Here is a 17652-nt window from a genome sequence, read left to right on the forward strand (position 1 = left end):
ATCTACCTGACAGTTTGGTTCCTTATTTAACAGAAATGCCTTTTCAGTGGAAAACAAGCATGTTTCAGGCTCACCCACTGATTCTTTTATAGCCCCTTTTCTTCACTGTGTGCCAGTGGGGTGCTCCTCATTTTTCAGAGTTCCCTTTCCCATTGAGGGAGAAGGGAGCTTGCTTCCTTTTGGGTATTAGTGATCAGTGTGTTTAGAGTGTTGTGCTTTCCCCCTTAGTCTGATGAATTACTGTAGCATTCTTCTGAGATGACACTGATTTGTGGGATCCTCGAGAGAGTCCCTTTATGCCAGGTGGGTAATTACAGTAAAAACCAGTTCTTCTTGGTAAATAACTAAATGACTCAGTTCCCACACAGAAATATGGGAACACTATGCAATTTTTCCCTGACTGTCTTTAGCAGGCATATCTTCAACATTCACAAAGATGCTGAGGCTATATGTAAGGAATTCTTTATTAGGAAGCGAAAACAGCTTTAAGCCTGGGAAACTGCAGTAATCGAACAAACATAACATTAAGTAGAAAAATGCCCATGAGCTCTACCAGTAACTTTGGCAGTAGTCCATCTAGCTCCTTTCCAAACCTCTGCTGAGAACGTGCCTGAGGCAATAATCTGAGCATATCTTCTCGCTATAACCCTTTTGCACTTTGAGTCCAACATCTTTTTATAGTTCCAAGGAACTCTACAACAAAGATTCATTCCCAACATGGGGTACATTCAACTTACAGTTCATCATCATTAAAACACTAAGTACAGTGGGAAGTTCTATGCCAGCATCCACTCAGCCTTGACGTTGTCCTTTGTGCCAGTTTTTACAGCAGAGAGCTTCCTGGAGGGAGCCAGAAGCAGGTGGGACCCTGGAACAGAGTCCTAGCTGTTGAGAAAGGAACGCTTTCTCCATCATCAGAATTCTTTCCCCTTTCCAGTGTTTGTGTGATCTCACTACCCCTCATGACCCCAGTTTATTTATGAATGGACATGTCATACATCCATTAAATGGACTGCATATTAGATGCTAGGACAGCACTTTTCATCTGCAGTTGTAGGGAGTTTCCCCTCCACCCCAGAACTTCTCATCACAGGGCTTACAGGAGTGCTCCAGCCTGTGTTTATTGTAAAACAGAGGGGGTTTGCTTATGGTGCATAAATCACTGAAGAATTTGTATTGAATTGTTCTGTGACTGGAGTGAGATGATTTGCTTAGAGCTCTGCATTTCACAGACTTTGCCAGTCCTGTAGGAAGTGGTTCTCTCTGTCTGTTTTGGCAAGAGCTTGGTCTTATTTATTGGTGCTTGTATGAGAGATGGAATTTTAAACCAGTAGGCTTGTATTGCAGTGCTGAGGAAAAACAGATCCCTGCTTTCTGATAAACATAATTTCCAGGCTTCAGGTCACTGTCTGAGCACTACTCATTACCATCCAGATTCCTCACTCCTTTGGTGGGATTTTCAAAAGCTAGATCCAGCAAAGCATGTGCACATCTACATCAGGACTTATGCAAAGCCAAGGCTCTGAAGACTGAAGTTGTGGCTGTGCAGCTTTCTGGTGCCTCCCCCTTGAATTGTGTAGTTTTGTAGGCAGCTAGAGTTCGATTTTATCTGTGTGCAGAACTGCCTCAGGCTAAGTTCCATAGTGCCTGTATGATGCCTAAACTTCACAGCCAGAAACTTATATTTCTTAATGGACTTGAGTGATAGGTCGGTCCCAATCCAACAGTTATCTTTGGAAGTGTTATCAGTGTATTTTGATAGGAATTGAAAATTTGTTGTTTTAAACTGGAGAAGCAAAAGCCAGAGATGGGAGGCCACATTGAAACAAAAGAGAAAGTCCTGCACATTTTTATGTACATGCGTACAACTATTTGTAAGCATCTAGAGGTATGTATGGCTGGGAACTGCAGGGAGTAGAAAACACTTGCTGCATTTGGGTGGTTACAGTTCTACTTATCTTTCTTGTAAAACTGCTCTTGACATCTTAATCTCAGTAGAAAGTTCTGGCTATGGCACACTGGGGTGAGAGGAGGTCCTTTTCTGATGCCATGAGTGCTGACCAGGGGTTAAGACCAACCCTTGTAATCTGATTTAAAGCTATACCCCAATATTAAGATGCTTTGTATGAGGATCCTATCTCTCTCTGTACAAAAGTTACGTTAGAACAGACCATAGCTTTGCCTGGTCCAGTAACCTGTCTCCAACAGTGGACAAAGCCAAGATGGCAAGGGAAGAGATTAAGAACTGGGCACCATGTAACAATTATCCACAGAAAACACCCGCATAAAGAAGGTTTCCAGCATGAGAAATCTCTGAACTTCCAGAGGCAGTACACAGAGCAGAAATATGAACATTTTAATGCAATATTGAGCAGGTGATTACTGCTGTTGTGTATTACTGTCTTGGTGGAATAGTTGCAATTGAAGTGCTCAAAGATCACAGAATCAGAATGGGGTTGGTGGGGACCTCTGGAGGTCATCTGGTCCAAACCCCTGCTCAAACAGGGCCATCTAAAGCTAGTTTCCCAGGACTGTGACTAGATGTTTTTTTGAATATTTCTAAGGAGGGAGACTCCAGAACCTCCTTGGGCAACCTATTCCAGTGGTCAGTCACCCTCACAGTAAAAAAAGTGTTTCCTGATGTTCAGAGGGAACCTCCTGTGTTTCAGTTTGTGCCCATTGCCTCTTGTCCTGTCACTGGGCACAACTAAAAAGAGCCTGGCTCTGTCCTCTTTGCACCTTCCTTTCAGGTATTTACATACATTAATAAGATCCCCCTTGAGCCTTCTCTTCTCCAGGCAAAACAGTCTCACCTCTCTCAGCTTTTCCTCATATGTGAGGTGCTCCAGTCCTTTAATCATCCTTGTGGCCCTTCACTGGGCTCTCTTCACTATGTCTATGTCTCTCTTGTACTGAGGAGCCCAGAAGTGGACACAGTACTCCCACTGTGGCCTCACCAGTGCGGAGCAGAGGGGAAGGATCACCTCCCTTGACCCGCTGGCAATACTTTGTCTGAAGTGGCTGAGGATACCATTCGCCTTCTTTGCAGCAAGGGTACATTGCTGGCTCATGTTCAACCTGGTGTGCACCAGGACCCGCCAGGTTCTCTTCTGCCAAGCTGCTTTCCATCTGGGTGGCTCCCAGCAAATACTGATGCATGGGGTTGTTCTTCTCCAGGTGCAGGACTTTGCACTTCTCCTCGTTTAATTTCACAACGTTCCTGTCAGCTCATTTCTCCAGCCTGTCGAGGTCCCTCTGGATGGCAGCATGACCCTCTGGCATATTAGTCACTCCTCCCAGTTTTGTGTCATCTGCAAACTTGCTGAGGGTACGCTCTGCCCCATCATCCAGATCATTAATGAACACTGGGTTCATTTCCCAATGAACAGTCCACTTAAATAGAACTGGACCCAGTATTGACCCCTGGGGTGCACTGCTAGTCACTGGCCTCCAACTAGACTTTGTGCCCTCTGGGCCCAGCCATTTAGCCAGTTTTCAGTGCACCTCATTGTCTGTTCATCCAGCCCATACATCAACAACTGCTCTATGAGAATCTCATGGGAGACAGTGTCAAAGGCCTTCTGAGTCCAGGTAGACAATATTCACTGCTCTCCCCTCATCTTCCAGGCCAGTCACTTCATCACAGAAGTTTATGAAGTTGGTCAAGCATGACTTCCCCTTGGTGAAGCCATGCTGACTACTCCTGATGATTTTTTCATCTTTAATGTGCCTGGAAATGGTTTCCAGGATTAGCTGCTCCATCACCTTCCCTGGGATTGAGGTGAGGCAGATCGGCCTGTAGTTCCCCAGGTCCTCCTTCTTGCCTTTCTCGAAGATGGGGGTGACATTGGTTTTCCTCCAGTCTTTGGACACTTCTCCCAGTTGCCATCATTGATCAAAGATTATCGAGAGTGGCCTTGCAATGACATCTGCCAGCTCCCTCAGCACTTGTGGATGCATCCCATCAGGGCCCACGGACTTATGTATGTCCCGTTCGCTTTAGTATTTCCTGACCTGATCCTCTTCCACCAAGGCTACATCTTCCTTGCTCCAACCTTTCCCCTGATCTCTGGGACCTGGGATTCCTGAAGCCCTGAAAGGTAATGACCCAGAAACTCTTGCATGCATTTAACTTGCAGGATGCATTGGAATGTGTTTTGTTTGCCTTTCCATTTGTCACAGTCTCAGAAGTCTTGAGGACTAGCAGTTTAAATTTTAGTTAAACAAGAAGGTTCTGTAACTCTCTTATTGTCTTGAAATGCCAAGGCGCAAGCCTTGCTATCTCAAGGTCTGCAGTAATACTGTGACTGAAAAAGAATTTATTATACTTGTCTTTTATTGGAAATTAGCCACTAGATGGTGTCTATCTGACAGCAGTAATACTTACAGTGCAAGTACTTACAAGTGCTTACTTACTAAAACAAATACATGTAATTAATTCAGACTCTGTAGTAAGGCTTAGCTATATTAATTTGAAAAGCAAGAAAGCTTTCATGAAATATGTTACTATAAATCCAAGTTATTTATGAAAAGAAGTCAGTATTTAAGCTTCAAACTCTGTTAACCTAGATGATGACAATCATGCAAATTATCTTGTGAAAACTGAAGATTAAGAAAGTGATAAAATATCAGTGACCTCACATTTGTTCAAGGTAAAAACTTGGGCACACATCTCATTTGGAAGTAAAGAAAACCAGAAAAGCAAGTCATAATAGGTGTTAAAAAAATAGGAAGAAAAAGACTGGGTAACCTCCCTGCCAGTCTAAAAGAAAGGCTGATTCACTGTATCATATTAAACAGGTTACTCCTTATTTGTAGGAGCTTCTAGAGTTTGTTATGAGAGAAAATGTTATATGTATAGCTGAATGAATTATTTGTTTCTTACATAGAGCGTCACTTGGTGTGCTGAGGTGTTTATAAAGTGAAGCTGTGCTCCCTTCCTCATAGGTAACCTCTACTGACTTACATAGGTATTGACTAAGCCTCAGGTAGCCAGGCTACCTGCTATGGATTTTTAATTTGCCAGGTTTGGAGGGTTACTGACTTTTTTGAATGCTAAAGTATGCTAAAGTAAAGAAAGCTAAAAAGAGACACTGAGTGTACATAGGTTGTCTTATACATGAGTTCTTAGAAGTGACAGGATGAACACTGTATTACTACTCTTACTGAAAGTGTCTCTCTTCAGTAAGGTGTGCTGTGGCTACTGCAGTCTCAGAGACACATAGAACTTTTGTAGGCAAAGGACATGACAGGCAAATCCAGACATCGACAATAATGTAATCAGGCACTTAATACTTTCAAACACTACGTAAGGTTAAGGACTGCTATTACTGCACCTAAAGTGCTATGTGTTATGAGTACATTATTATTTTTATGTTCCTGCAAATCACATTCTCTTTCTGTCTAGCTCTCTGATAAAAGGTGTCTTTAACTGTGGATACTTTAACTCTGGACACTTTACAAAGGTCATGCACAGATCAAAAAATGCTCTGTAGAAGCACTAAAGTTTTGTATTCTCCCATAACAGAGGGGAGAACGCAGTTACAGTGCTTCTGACTAACCAGCATCCTGTTCCTTGCTTGTACAATTGGCAGGTAGTCAGCTTTAATTTCTGTCTCAGTCACATTACATGTCTACTTGTTATGCTTCTATTGTTCTTTGTATTACAGTCAATAAACAAAGGCTTTTTTCAGTTTACAATCCATTGCCACAAACTATGCCCTTTCAGTTGTATTCTGAGAATTTCTTGGAATGGAAGCAATAAGGTTTGTGAATCTATGAAACTCAGTGAGTAGCTTGTCCTAGTTTTATTTCTTTTTCGGGGTAAGGCTTGATCTTTTGCTATTTATATTGCAGTTAAGACACAAATTCTGTGATTTTTATTCTAGATATTTTTTCCCAGGTTTTTGATTGAATACATTAGAATTTGAGAACTTGAATATTCCCTTCCTTCACACACATTACCTTCTCCCTAAACAGTACGCTGTTACTGTGCTCAATAGTACTTATTTCTTGAGAGTCAAGAGACTAGGGGAAAACATAGTTCTACATCTAAGTGAATTTCAAAATTTCTGTTCTCTAAGGAGTTGCAATATTTTGACAGTATTTTTTTGTCCTATTATGGATCACAAGTAATATTTCACAGTGCCTTGGAAGAAAATATATCTGTGGCTGGTATAATCTGTAATTTAGGCAGGTTTGGCTCCAGACTTCAGGTACCATTGGAAGGGATGGCAAATTTTTGTTAAGGTATGATTTCAGACAAGAACTTTAACTAAAAGGGCTTGATTAAATGGCTCTTGTGGTGTCTTGCTTCATTCTACTTTCAGACAAGAAGGGTCAGATTCATAGTTTCTCTGTTGGTCTTTGGTGAATGCTATCAGTCAGAAGCACTCCAGATGACTCAGTGCATTACTTGCTAGAGAAAATACAGAGGGTATGAAGTCTTTCACAGAAATCAAAAGCCAGGCTGTGGCTTTGAACTTGTTTCCAGGTCTTACCAATGTGGTACCAAGTGTCCCAAAGTGAATGAGAGACATTTGCAGATGTGGACACAAACATGAACGTTAGAGCTGGCTTTCAGCTTTTAGGGTTTGATTTAGGGTTCTTGCACTGGCTTATCAACTATTTCCACAAACACCCTTATAATCACTCTCTACTGGACAGTCTTGATCTTTATCTCCAGGTTAGGGAAAGCCATATGCTCTTACCTTGGACAGAGGCTTGTTTTCTGTATGCAGAACTGGTTGACCTTTCTAATGGACTTTTCTTTCCTGCCTCAGACTCAGCTGCATTGTAATTTAGCTGAGGTTCTGTAGTTGTTTTTTTTTGTTCTCTTAAAACTTTAATAAAAAAAGTTTTTCAGGCTCTTGGCAAGTTGTTCCAAGGGGGGTTGTCTTCTGCCAGGAGCCTTTCTTGGCTTCCATATTGCTCCATTTGGTGCACTTTCTGTATATCTGGATTTAGCACTGATATGTTTCTTCTTGGGACTGTCTGGACAGAGTATGTGCGTATATGCTGTCAGGCACAAACGTGGTAGAAATCTCTAGGATCTCTGGATGCACAGCAGCCTCAGTGCGGCTGCTGAGCAGTAATTCCACCCAGGTGTCCCAGATGGTTGTAATAAATGCTTGAATCCTGCCCTGAGAAAATTTTCAAGTGGAGAAAAAATGACAAATCCAGAAAAGTTTGGACATAGGCAACTCTACCTGGAGTTAAATGGTGGGGTATACAGAAATGTTATGTCCTGTTCCTGATTCCGTTACAGTGACTGGGGTTTTCTCTATGCTTCAGCAGTCTTTCTGAAATAAATCTACAGTTTTGAAATGGAAACTTCAATTTGTTGGGAATTATTATCTCAGAAACAAGGAAAAATCTCCTGTGGTCTAAACTTGGTATGTACTAGAAATTAGTTCTATGTTTGTAAGGGTAGTCATTGTTCTACCTTCGGTTTAATGATAGATTTTCTTCTGGTGACAATGCCCTCTGAAGGAATTAATTGTGTTCCTGACCCTCTGCCACAGGTTGCCATTTTCTCCACTGGTCTGTCACAGCTGTTCACAGGCCTACACTGTGAACTGGCTTGCCGTGGGTCAGAAAGGGAATGTGCGCCTGGGCTGGAAGCTGGGGAGGGAAAGAAAGTTTTTAAACTGGCTCTGGTAGCAGAGATGTTCTGACATGAAACTATACTTTGAGAGGACTGCTTGTTCTTTGTCCCAACAGTAGAAACACCAGAATTTTGTCCACAATCTGTGCGAATAGGTTTATTTTGAAGGCATAAGTAATACATGTGACTTGTTTGACCATTTGCACAGGGGAAAGCCTACCCAATAAGTAGCTGTAAATCAGTTTAGTTTTGCATAGAAACTATTCCACCACCATAGAGGTAGTGGAATGAGTTGGCAAACATGAAATAACAGCTGGCCTAGAATGGGGTATGGAAATTAAAAAACTGAAGAGTTTTGAACATATTTCCCAGTTAGGTGACTCAGTGTCCACAGCGTCTTTTCCTTGCTTTTTTAACTTTGTTCCTGAACGACTCCGGAGTTCTTTCCAGTGTGTGTCATGCACCATATGCTTTATTCACATTCCAGGTATCCCACACTTGTTTTCACAGAGTCAAAAACTAAGTTTTTTTCCTTCTGTGTTTCTCCCCCCTTCCCCAAATCTCAGTCTATTTATAAATTGCACAACTTGGCTTGGAAGCACTGTGACCAACATGCAAGCATAGAGTTTAATTATCAGTTATTCTTTTTGATGTTGGTTTGGCAACCAGACAGACAGAAGTGCATTGCAGATGTTTGGTTCGAATGTTACATGGGTGAAGCAGAGGGAATTGAGTAAACATTTTCACTCTGTCCTTCTTAATACTTCTTATCCTAACTCTGCCATGAGAGGGAGTATACTTTCTACAGGTGGTTTTTGTTGTTGCAGTTTTTTTAATGCTGTTTCTGATCATTTGCTTGAAGTGCAGCTTTTGTTCAGCTTCTGAAGGAGTCGTGGATGATTTGGCCAAATCTTTCCTTAAAGAAATAATTCTTGCTCAAGAGAACTTAGTGCTTGGTAGGTGGCCATTTTACCAGCATTCAAAAAGTCTTCCAAAGTGAAAGGCACAAAATTTCCCCTTATACTGTAACAGCACACAGAATAAAATGCTTGGCTGCTCCTTCTGATAGGAGCAGTACACATTCACTATCAAAGCCATTTGCCCCTTGTTTTGGATGAGAACTGCTCTCCTCCTTGCATATGTGTATATAAAGGGACATTTCTCTACATTAGAATATAGCTAATGTGAAAATAAAGCTCATTAAATGCAGATGGCATACTTTTTTTGTGGCACTTTGCAGTGGGCCATCCATGAGCATACTTTGGAAAGGATTAGTCCTTAGCTTTGTCTGGATATATGTGAACCGGATGTGAGTTAGCTGCTGAGGTAGGGCAAAAATCTCATCTCAATTATCCTCTTTTTCCACGCCAGCTTAAATCATGAGTAATTCCTTGAGTATAATAAAGTAAGACTGTTTTTATCCCAATGTAAATGAGAGAAGATGCCAAGTTCTTGGTGTAAGTATACAAAAACTTGTAAAAATTTCTTTTCTTGGTATACATCTTACTCTATCCTTAAAGAACACATTTTTTTTCTCTTCATTCACTACAATAATTGTATTTTTTTTTCTTGTTAGTGTGAAAATATAGAGGGGCTATTATATTCACATTTGAGAAAACTTATCATCTTGCTTTCAAAGTGAAATAGTATTGCAATTTGCTAACACGAAACTATTGACTTGAGTAGGGGTGGAATGCTTTCAAACCTTGTAAAACTATGCCAGTGTGTGTGTCTTAAGAGATTTTTAGTGGGGTGCTATAAAGAAACCCACCTCATGGTATTTTTAATCTGAGCCAAAAATCGGTGAATCAAGCTGTGGCTGTAGTAGATGTTGTCACAGGTGGTCACAAGTGTTTGCAGAGGCTTGACTCCTATTCAGAGCAATGGGAGAACAGTTCTTGGGACATGTCAAAAAAGGAAGGAACATGTCCACGTCCTGTGTTTTTCTAGCTTGATAAACTCAGGTTTAAATTTGTCATCATGCTTCCAAGCACTGTCATTGCCTCTCAGATTATTTCACTTTCTGGCACATTGGTGGACTGAGCTTGGGCACAGCAGTCTTAATTACTTTTCTTTTTCAAAACAGTTAAGCCACAGAACATTGTGCAGTTTTCTTCTTGGCAACTGCTTTTATCCATACTGCCAGGACATTGTTGAGCTCTTCTCACTTTCTCTTGGCATGGATGCAAATAGCAACCCTGTGCTTTATAGGTTACAGATCGCATTTATCACTGGAAGGCTTAAAAATTCTAGTGGAAGCTTCATAAGCCATAAGCTTCAACTTCGTTGACCCTGGTCAGCTGCTCTTTACTCTAATGCTTCCGGGATTTGAACACTTTCTGTGCTCATTTGTGGCCCTTTGTCAAAACAATAGACAGTTTAGAACAGCTCAGATTGTGAATTAGTTTTCATGCCTGCTTTGACCTATTTGGAGCATTGTACCAGCTATGAATGTTGCCCAACTCTACAAATAAGGAAGGAGAAATTTCCCTTGCTTTTGTGCTGGTTCTCCCAAGTTATTGCATCCCCTTATACTGAAAATAATGTCTGTGTATCACCTTAAAGTGCTTTTGTTCTGTTTTCCCTTTTATGATTGCACATGCCCTTCCTAAAGGATAAGTGAGGTTGGTTAGACATAAGCAAATATAGGCACTCATGTAGGCAACACTGAAATAGGCATGACAGCACTGTCCGCTTTTCCTGTGTGAGAGCCTAGGAATGTGAAGTTAGCTGCAGCTGCAATGGTGTGAGAGCAACAACAGGAACTGTAGTAATAACCCCCCCACACACACTGTTGCTACCCTTACTTGTTTCCTCTGAGCTAGAAACGACTTTAGAGGCTTGTCTCATTGTACCATGGCTCTCTGCCTTGGTTGCACTCCTGCCCCTGTCTCTCCTGTGGCAGGAGCAGCCTGGCCCCGACACCTAGCTTCTGGAGTAGAAAATTTCAGTTTTGCTTATGCTGCTGAAAGGACTTGGGCTCAACTCTACAGTCATGGAGGTTTGTCATTAATTTCTGTCAGAATAGAATTATATTTGTTAAAAGAAATTTTGGGTCTCCAAAAATCTCATTTAACCATTTTCATTAGGAATAATTTAAATCTGGGGTGCTAAGCTTGGGTAAAACTTTCCTAGTGTGAGTGAGTTCAGAATCAATCTCTAAGTGGGATTGTGCTCAGCCTTTATGAGGAGCAAGTCTTGTTTTTCTTTTATTAGACATGTTATCTTGAAATTCTTTTTGTTCTTTCTGCCACTACAGTGTGAATGTATGTCTCACTGATTCAAATGAAATGTCATGCCCTGAGTGCTTTCTGTATAGCTGCTTTCTGTCCAGAATTCCTCCATCTTATTCTCTGGCTTGTGAAATGTTTCTAACCGTGTTACTTTTAATCTAAATTTAGCCTCATTTTAGTGATGGTGAGTTCTTAAGCTTTCTGAAGCTCTTGGTGTTTTGCAATATTTGTAATCACTCCTAACAGTACTTGGAATGATCAGTGAGTTTCATCTATGTTTAGTTTACTTCTTGCAGTGTGATTCATGAAGATGTTGGGCTGAGTACTAGCACATATTTATCAACATCTACAGTGAACTGTTCCTCAGAGCAGAAACTGTTTTTTGAAACCAGCTGTCCAGAGACTGTTAATTTATCAAAAATATTTATTCTTTCTGAAAAGCCAGGGCTAAGTGTGCAAGTAAACCTTCCCTCTTTAACAGCAATTCAAGATTACAAGATTACTAGTCTTTTAAGATACCAGAGGATGTTGTCAGTATGTTCCCATAGACGTTCCATGACTCTCACCAGTCGAATCGAGGAGGACTAGAGAGGCAAAGAATGATGGCATATCTAGATAGTCTTCCGAGGAGCTGAATCCTTTCCAATGTATTCTACTAAACATTTGGTTGAAATTCTGCTGCTCTTGATGGAAGTGAGGGATATTTCAATGACTTCATTTAAGAGATGCAAAAGCCACAGTCTTCCCTGAATAGATATTAAGTATGTATTATAATGATACAGGATTGCCTTTAACTTCTCAGAACGGAGAACCCCAAACTGCCCAAATCACACCCTTCATTTGGTGCTACTGACTTCAAGTTACTCAGGGTTTTCATCCATGTCTTTGACAATCAGTATTTTAACTTTCAGGGATTGTTAAGAAACTGTAAAACACATTTGAAAATTATACCCTTGACACTTTTTTTTCCCCTCTCTCTTCTTTTTCAGAAAGTATTTTGGAGAAAAGATAGGACTTTATTTTGCATGGCTGGGTTTATATACAGAATTCCTCATTCCATCTTCAGTAGTCGGGATCATTGTATTTCTTTATGGATGTATAACCATTGAGAGTGACATTCCTAGGTAAGCTTCTCTGTGATCAATAATTCGTTACTTGAAAATGATGAGACTGTACTTTTTGTTCATAATCCTTAGTGAGGATAATTGCTTTTAACATGTCTGAAGAGCAGTGATGTATCATTAACAACACTGTGAGCTTTAGAAATACATATGCATTGAGTAGATAAAACATTTGAATGACACAAATTTATTTGGCTGTTCAGTATTGCAGCTCCTGAAACAGAAATGTTCAGTGAGTCTACTGCGTTATTGTAAGTTCTTTTTTATGACATCCATTTGCTTTTTATGAATGCACGTATCTCCACACTCACCCAGAAAGCCATTGTGCAGGACTCACTGAAGTTAATGCAAATACACTGTCCAGTACTCTTGGATTACTTTGTTCTTCTTAGTAAAATCAAGCTATTTGCGTAAGTAAGATGAACAATAGTTAGCAGATTTAGCATATTTAGTATCCACAGTATTCTCCTTCTACAAAAGGAGAATATTTACAAAAAATTTTTGAGTTTTGTGCTGTGTGTCCCGAGGGTGTTATACTAAACAAAACCTGCCAAATTGTCAGAGTGATGTTAATGTTTGCTCCTCAGTGAAAAAGGACACTTTCTCTGTTATCTGTGTCTGACTTCTGGTGGAGACAGGATACTGGATTACTAGTAACTGCTGGTCACACTTCTTGTGACAGTTCCTGCATTCTCTCAAATGAATTGGTAACTTTTAAAGTGGATCACTGCAGTAGGACATTATTAGTGATAGGTAAATGATGAATAACAACATATCTGAGTCAGGGTTTATTTTCTTAGCTTGATCTGAATGAATCTTGATGGGCTGTGCTTGTCTGTGGGAAAGCTTGTGCTATCATTTAAACTGAAGTGAGATTTATGGCTAAGATGTATCTGCAGCACCCTCTACTGCCTTTTGAAATAGAAGAGAGCATTACTTTGATGACATGATAGCTGGAAACAGCTGTATACCTTTCAAATTATATAATATGAAACATATTGATACGACAGTTTGAATAGTTCTTTTTTCATTTGAAGTCATAGAAAAATTGTTATTTAGTGATGGTCAATATAGGAACAATCATAATCACAATATGCCAGCTCTCAATGAAGCAATGTTGTAAGTCTTTCCTTAGCTCACAATCCTGGCAAGGACACTTGAGCTTTGCACTACTCAGTTCACCTGAGTAAGACTGTGCAGGTATGAACGTCTTTCACATACAAACCTTAAGAAAAAAATGGAAAGCACACTCAGCAGTGTCAAGTAGGGTTTGGCTTGTTAAAGAGACAGTGATAATGATTTTTAAAAGATTTTTAGAAACTGAGTAAACACATAGCAAATAAGACTAAGAACTAAAATAACAACTTTAAAATAAAGATTTTAAAATCTGTAAGAAAGTCTCTTATCTCACATTTTCTAGAGGACAGCTGAACAAATGCTGTAAACTGAGAGAAAGGAAATACAACTTAACATCTGAATATATGAGGCAGAAGTGGAAGCTTTCTAGTTTTTATGATTTACTGCTGGGGGGGTGGGGAGGGCTTTTTTCCTATTTTTTTTAATTTTTGAAAATTAGGTTAGCACTCTGTACTAGAAAAACAAGGAGCTATGGAGACCAAGAATACCACATCCATATTCATTATTCAGACTTGAGAACCCTAAAATGTAAAGGTATATGGTTTCCTGAAACCACTGTGCACACAATATCTGAACACCCTTAAAATATAATAGTATGGGTGCCTAAATAACTGCTTACACTTGAAGAACTGAGCCAAAACCTTATAGCAGATGGTGGTGCAGACAAGAACTGGTGTTAAAGCCCTATGCTGGGAAAAAAACCATTGCTTTTATAAATACCTCACAAATAAAATGCAGGGTAGAGGTGAATCTCAAAGTAAATGTGAAATATAACATCCTTGCTAAGAACAAGACTCTTGCTAGTGTAAGTCTTTTAAATCAGTGCATGTATGTCAGTTTATAGCAAAACCTAGTGTATTTTGCAAATGGTGTTGCAGATTTATTCTGCTTGTGACACAGACCACCCAACATGCCTGGGTGCTCCTTCTGGCTTTTATGCAGACTTACATGGCCAGTCCCGATACACAAAGTAGCATGGTATTTGACATGGATTTTTGTGCCACCATGTTAAAAATGTGTGTTTTGTCAAGGGCACAGAATTTTCTTTACAGCCACTTCAGAATTCTTTTTCATGAATTTAAATCTGATCTGCATCAAATCATGTAACTTTGTGTAGAGATGGGAAATTCCACTTTGATTGCATTTTAATTATTTTCTTTTAGAGTGGTTAACCTCAGTCTTCAGTGATGCAGTCTTCACTATTTCACTAATACAGTGTAATGATTAGGTTGGTTGATCTGTTGCATTGTTTTCCAGTTGGTAAGGTGCCTATAAGTATTTTAATATTCCAGCACATGGCAATGTGCCTTGAACAGACACACAGCTTCTGTTCTCTGCAACTTCAAGCCACGTGTGTTGCAAATACCTTGTAAAAGCTATGAGGTGCTGCTTAATATCACTACTGTACATCCCCCTTTTCTGAGTAGTAATACCCTAAGAATTTGTGCACTTGTCATTCATAGTAAAGAAATGTGCGATCAACGCAATGCCTTCACCATGTGCCCCCTGTGTGACAAGTTCTGTGATTACTGGAACCTCAGCTCTGCATGTGCTACCGCTCGAGCTAGCCACTTATTTGACAACCCTGCCACAGTCTTATTCTCCATCTTTATGGCTCTCTGGGGTGAGTATTGCTTTGCATGTTAACAGTGTCGTTTGATCTTTGGACTACTGACAGAAATGAAAGCTGTCATGCACAGTAGTACAATGTAGTAGCCTTATACATAACAAAGTGCTATTAGATTGAATGTGATACATATGGCTTTATGAAGCTGGCAAGCCTCACAGGCAAGCCTCTCTGTGCTGAGACTGGAGAAAGCAATATTACAAGGCTTTCTGCTGTCAGCAGCAAGCTTTGGAATAAATGGAGAGGAGTTGGGTAGTTCAGGGAAGAAAAATGTGTCCTTTCTCTCTCTACTGCCTTGTTTAATGGCACTTCTAAGATTTGCCATGTTTTTCCTTGTTTTCTTTTGACATGGCAAGTCCCTTTAACACCTTCTGCGTTTGGAGCAGGAATGTATTTGGGGATTGGTATGGAGCAGGCAGCTGAAAGGGTTTAATTTAAGCACAGAGTGCACTTCCATGTGGGACAACTTAGTCACATAATTTTATGAAAACTTTATGGAATTCCAAGAACAATGGGACTATTATTGTTTTAATTATAATATGTTCTAAAGTATTCCATTTAAACAAGCTTGGTTTTCTTTAATGGCAAATATACCCTGCCTCACTGAGGATATCAAAACACTTCATAAACACTAATGAATGCATTGTAGTATTATTCTTATTGTTTCTGGCCTCACCTCTGCCCTGAAAAGTGTGTCTACTGTGCTTGCATGTATTATTGTTTGTTTTATGCCCTCATTCAGTCTAGATCTCATTTATTGTGAAAGTTAAAGGTGTTATTGCTACTGTAAAATTATTTTTTTTATTTCCCCATTCTCTGTTCACAAACTTAAATTTTCATTCTTAGTATGAAATTGAGCAAATATATTATTGTACTACAGCCATCCCTCAGCAATCTGTGAGTTATACTTTGCAACGCTATTAAAATTTTACAGCTTGTTTTAGAAATGACTGATTGGTAGCTTGGTGTTGGGTACAGATAGCATAGGGTTTTTAAGGAACTTGCAGGCAGAACAAATCATGGAAGTAAGAAGCTTTTTGTTTACCAGTTCCTGGAAACCCTTCAGCAGAAGTTAGAGAATATGTAAGCACTATGACTGAGAGAAATGGCAAAAGATGATGAATTTATAGACTCTCACAATGACTTATTTTCCTACTTCAGATTGCTGCCAGTTACAGCGTAGACTGGCAGATAAGGTGTCACAATTTACCTGCTGCCGTGAAACGTGCAGTACACTGCCTTGTCTAAGTTTCAGTGTAGCTGTTTGGACAGCTTGCGTATGAATGACAATTCATTTACTCTTTCATACGTAAATAGTATTTTCCTGACAGAGAATCTGTACTGTAAACTTGCATCCATGCAAATGATCATTTCCATGCAGTCTCATCCAAAAGAAATATATTTTAGTATCAGCAATGCAATGTGCAAAGCAAAATGCTGATATATCCTTACACTAAGACAAACTAGTAGAGTCTGTAAAGGAACAGAAAGGAACAAAAAGTTCTGTATGCACTGCTTTTAAAAAAAGGCATGTAAGAACAACAAAATTATTTCTGAGCTGTAGCCCCCCTCCAAAAAATGTTTCCCACAAGTTGGAAAAGTCTGTTCTTGGGACCGTGATAACTGACCTTGTCAGTCCAAGAAAATACAGCCGTCATATACAAAGAACAGCAAAGTGAAATAAAGTATCCTTTACTAACTCTGCCCAGCTTGCCTATTAAGTATTAGATTACACCAAATTTTGCTGCCTTACTACTAGGAGATTGTACTGGTTATATCTAGATCTCATTCTGCTGAATGACAGATCTCCTTCACACACCTAAACAGCTTGCCTCACAGTATCTTGAATAAATACTGCCTGAATGTTTTTTCGTAGCATGTAGATGTAGAATGTAGTGATGTAGAAATTGGCATGTCTTATGACTTACAGTTGTATACTTAAAAGAGCTGGCAATGGTAATTTGAGCTGGCTTCATTTGGGCTCATGATGGTGTTGGGCACAAGAAGTGTTTTGTCCTGCTTGTCTTCTCCCATTCTGTAAAAGGCAGATGACTTACTATGGTTAATATCTTGAAAGGAATCATGCTTTTACTAGCCGATCTTGATGCCTCATAAAGTATCTTTGTGATTCCAGCAATACTGTTTGCAAATGACCATATTCACAAAATACGGAGTAATGCTTGCCTAATTGTGCTTAATGTCACTGGTGTTCTGGGATGCTGAATTTCAGCTGTCAGATGTGTTTATTAGAAGGACAGTTGAATATAATGAGACTGTTTTTCTGCTAGTGTAAGTCAGTGCAAACTTGCTGATTTCAGAACAGCTACTGCATCTAGCCAAATAAGTTCTTACAGAGCTAAACGTGGATTTGATTTTTTGAATAACAGGAAAAAAATGGAATGAGTAATAGCGCCCTATAAAATAACCAAATGTTTTTGTATTTAGGATATCTAAAGCCCCTTGACTTTTCAAAACAGGCTAAATATAGCTTTTATATGTCCTCTCCTCTGTAAGGAAGGAGCAGAGATAGCAACTTAATTGCTTAATGTCTGGATTTACTTTCCGTGTACTGCTTGTCTGGTGTTTAAATGATATTTCTTTCTTACATTATAGGAGGCTACCTGTACAGAAAATATTTGCAGCTAACTGTTGGAATAGATTCTGTCTTGTAAGAGTCAAGCTATTTTAATAGTAGTGTGACTTCTCCCGGTGTTATCTTACAGCTCACACCAAGTGTAGATGCACTCAAAGGAAGCTGGATCTAATTCTCCACTGTTGTGTGTCTTGTGGAGCTATATACAAGATGTTCGAAGTGATGTAAATCCTGCTGTGATCTAACAGTGTTTTTACAGTCCCCTTTTCACCAACTGAAAAGGTGAACTGAAGCATAAGAAAATGGAAGACAGTGCCCACAGTTGTTTATACGTA

The 17652-nt window shown here is 39.7% G+C and overlaps 1 protein-coding gene across 1 annotated transcript in view; it reads left to right on the top strand.

Annotated features, from left to right (window-relative positions):
* The window catches only part of ANO2 (anoctamin 2), a 194372-nt gene that overhangs the window by 58081 nt on the left and 118639 nt on the right, over positions 1-17652 (top strand). The window contains exons 11-12 of the mRNA XM_075491534.1: positions 11829-11963; positions 14561-14721. Coding sequence (XP_075347649.1) covers positions 11829-11963; positions 14561-14721 — 296 coding nt within the window. The remainder of the gene's footprint in view (positions 1-11828; positions 11964-14560; positions 14722-17652) is intronic.

Source organism: Mycteria americana, chromosome 1, assembly GCF_035582795.1.
Source record: "Mycteria americana isolate JAX WOST 10 ecotype Jacksonville Zoo and Gardens chromosome 1, USCA_MyAme_1.0, whole genome shotgun sequence".
NCBI lineage: Eukaryota > Metazoa > Chordata > Aves > Ciconiiformes > Ciconiidae > Mycteria > Mycteria americana.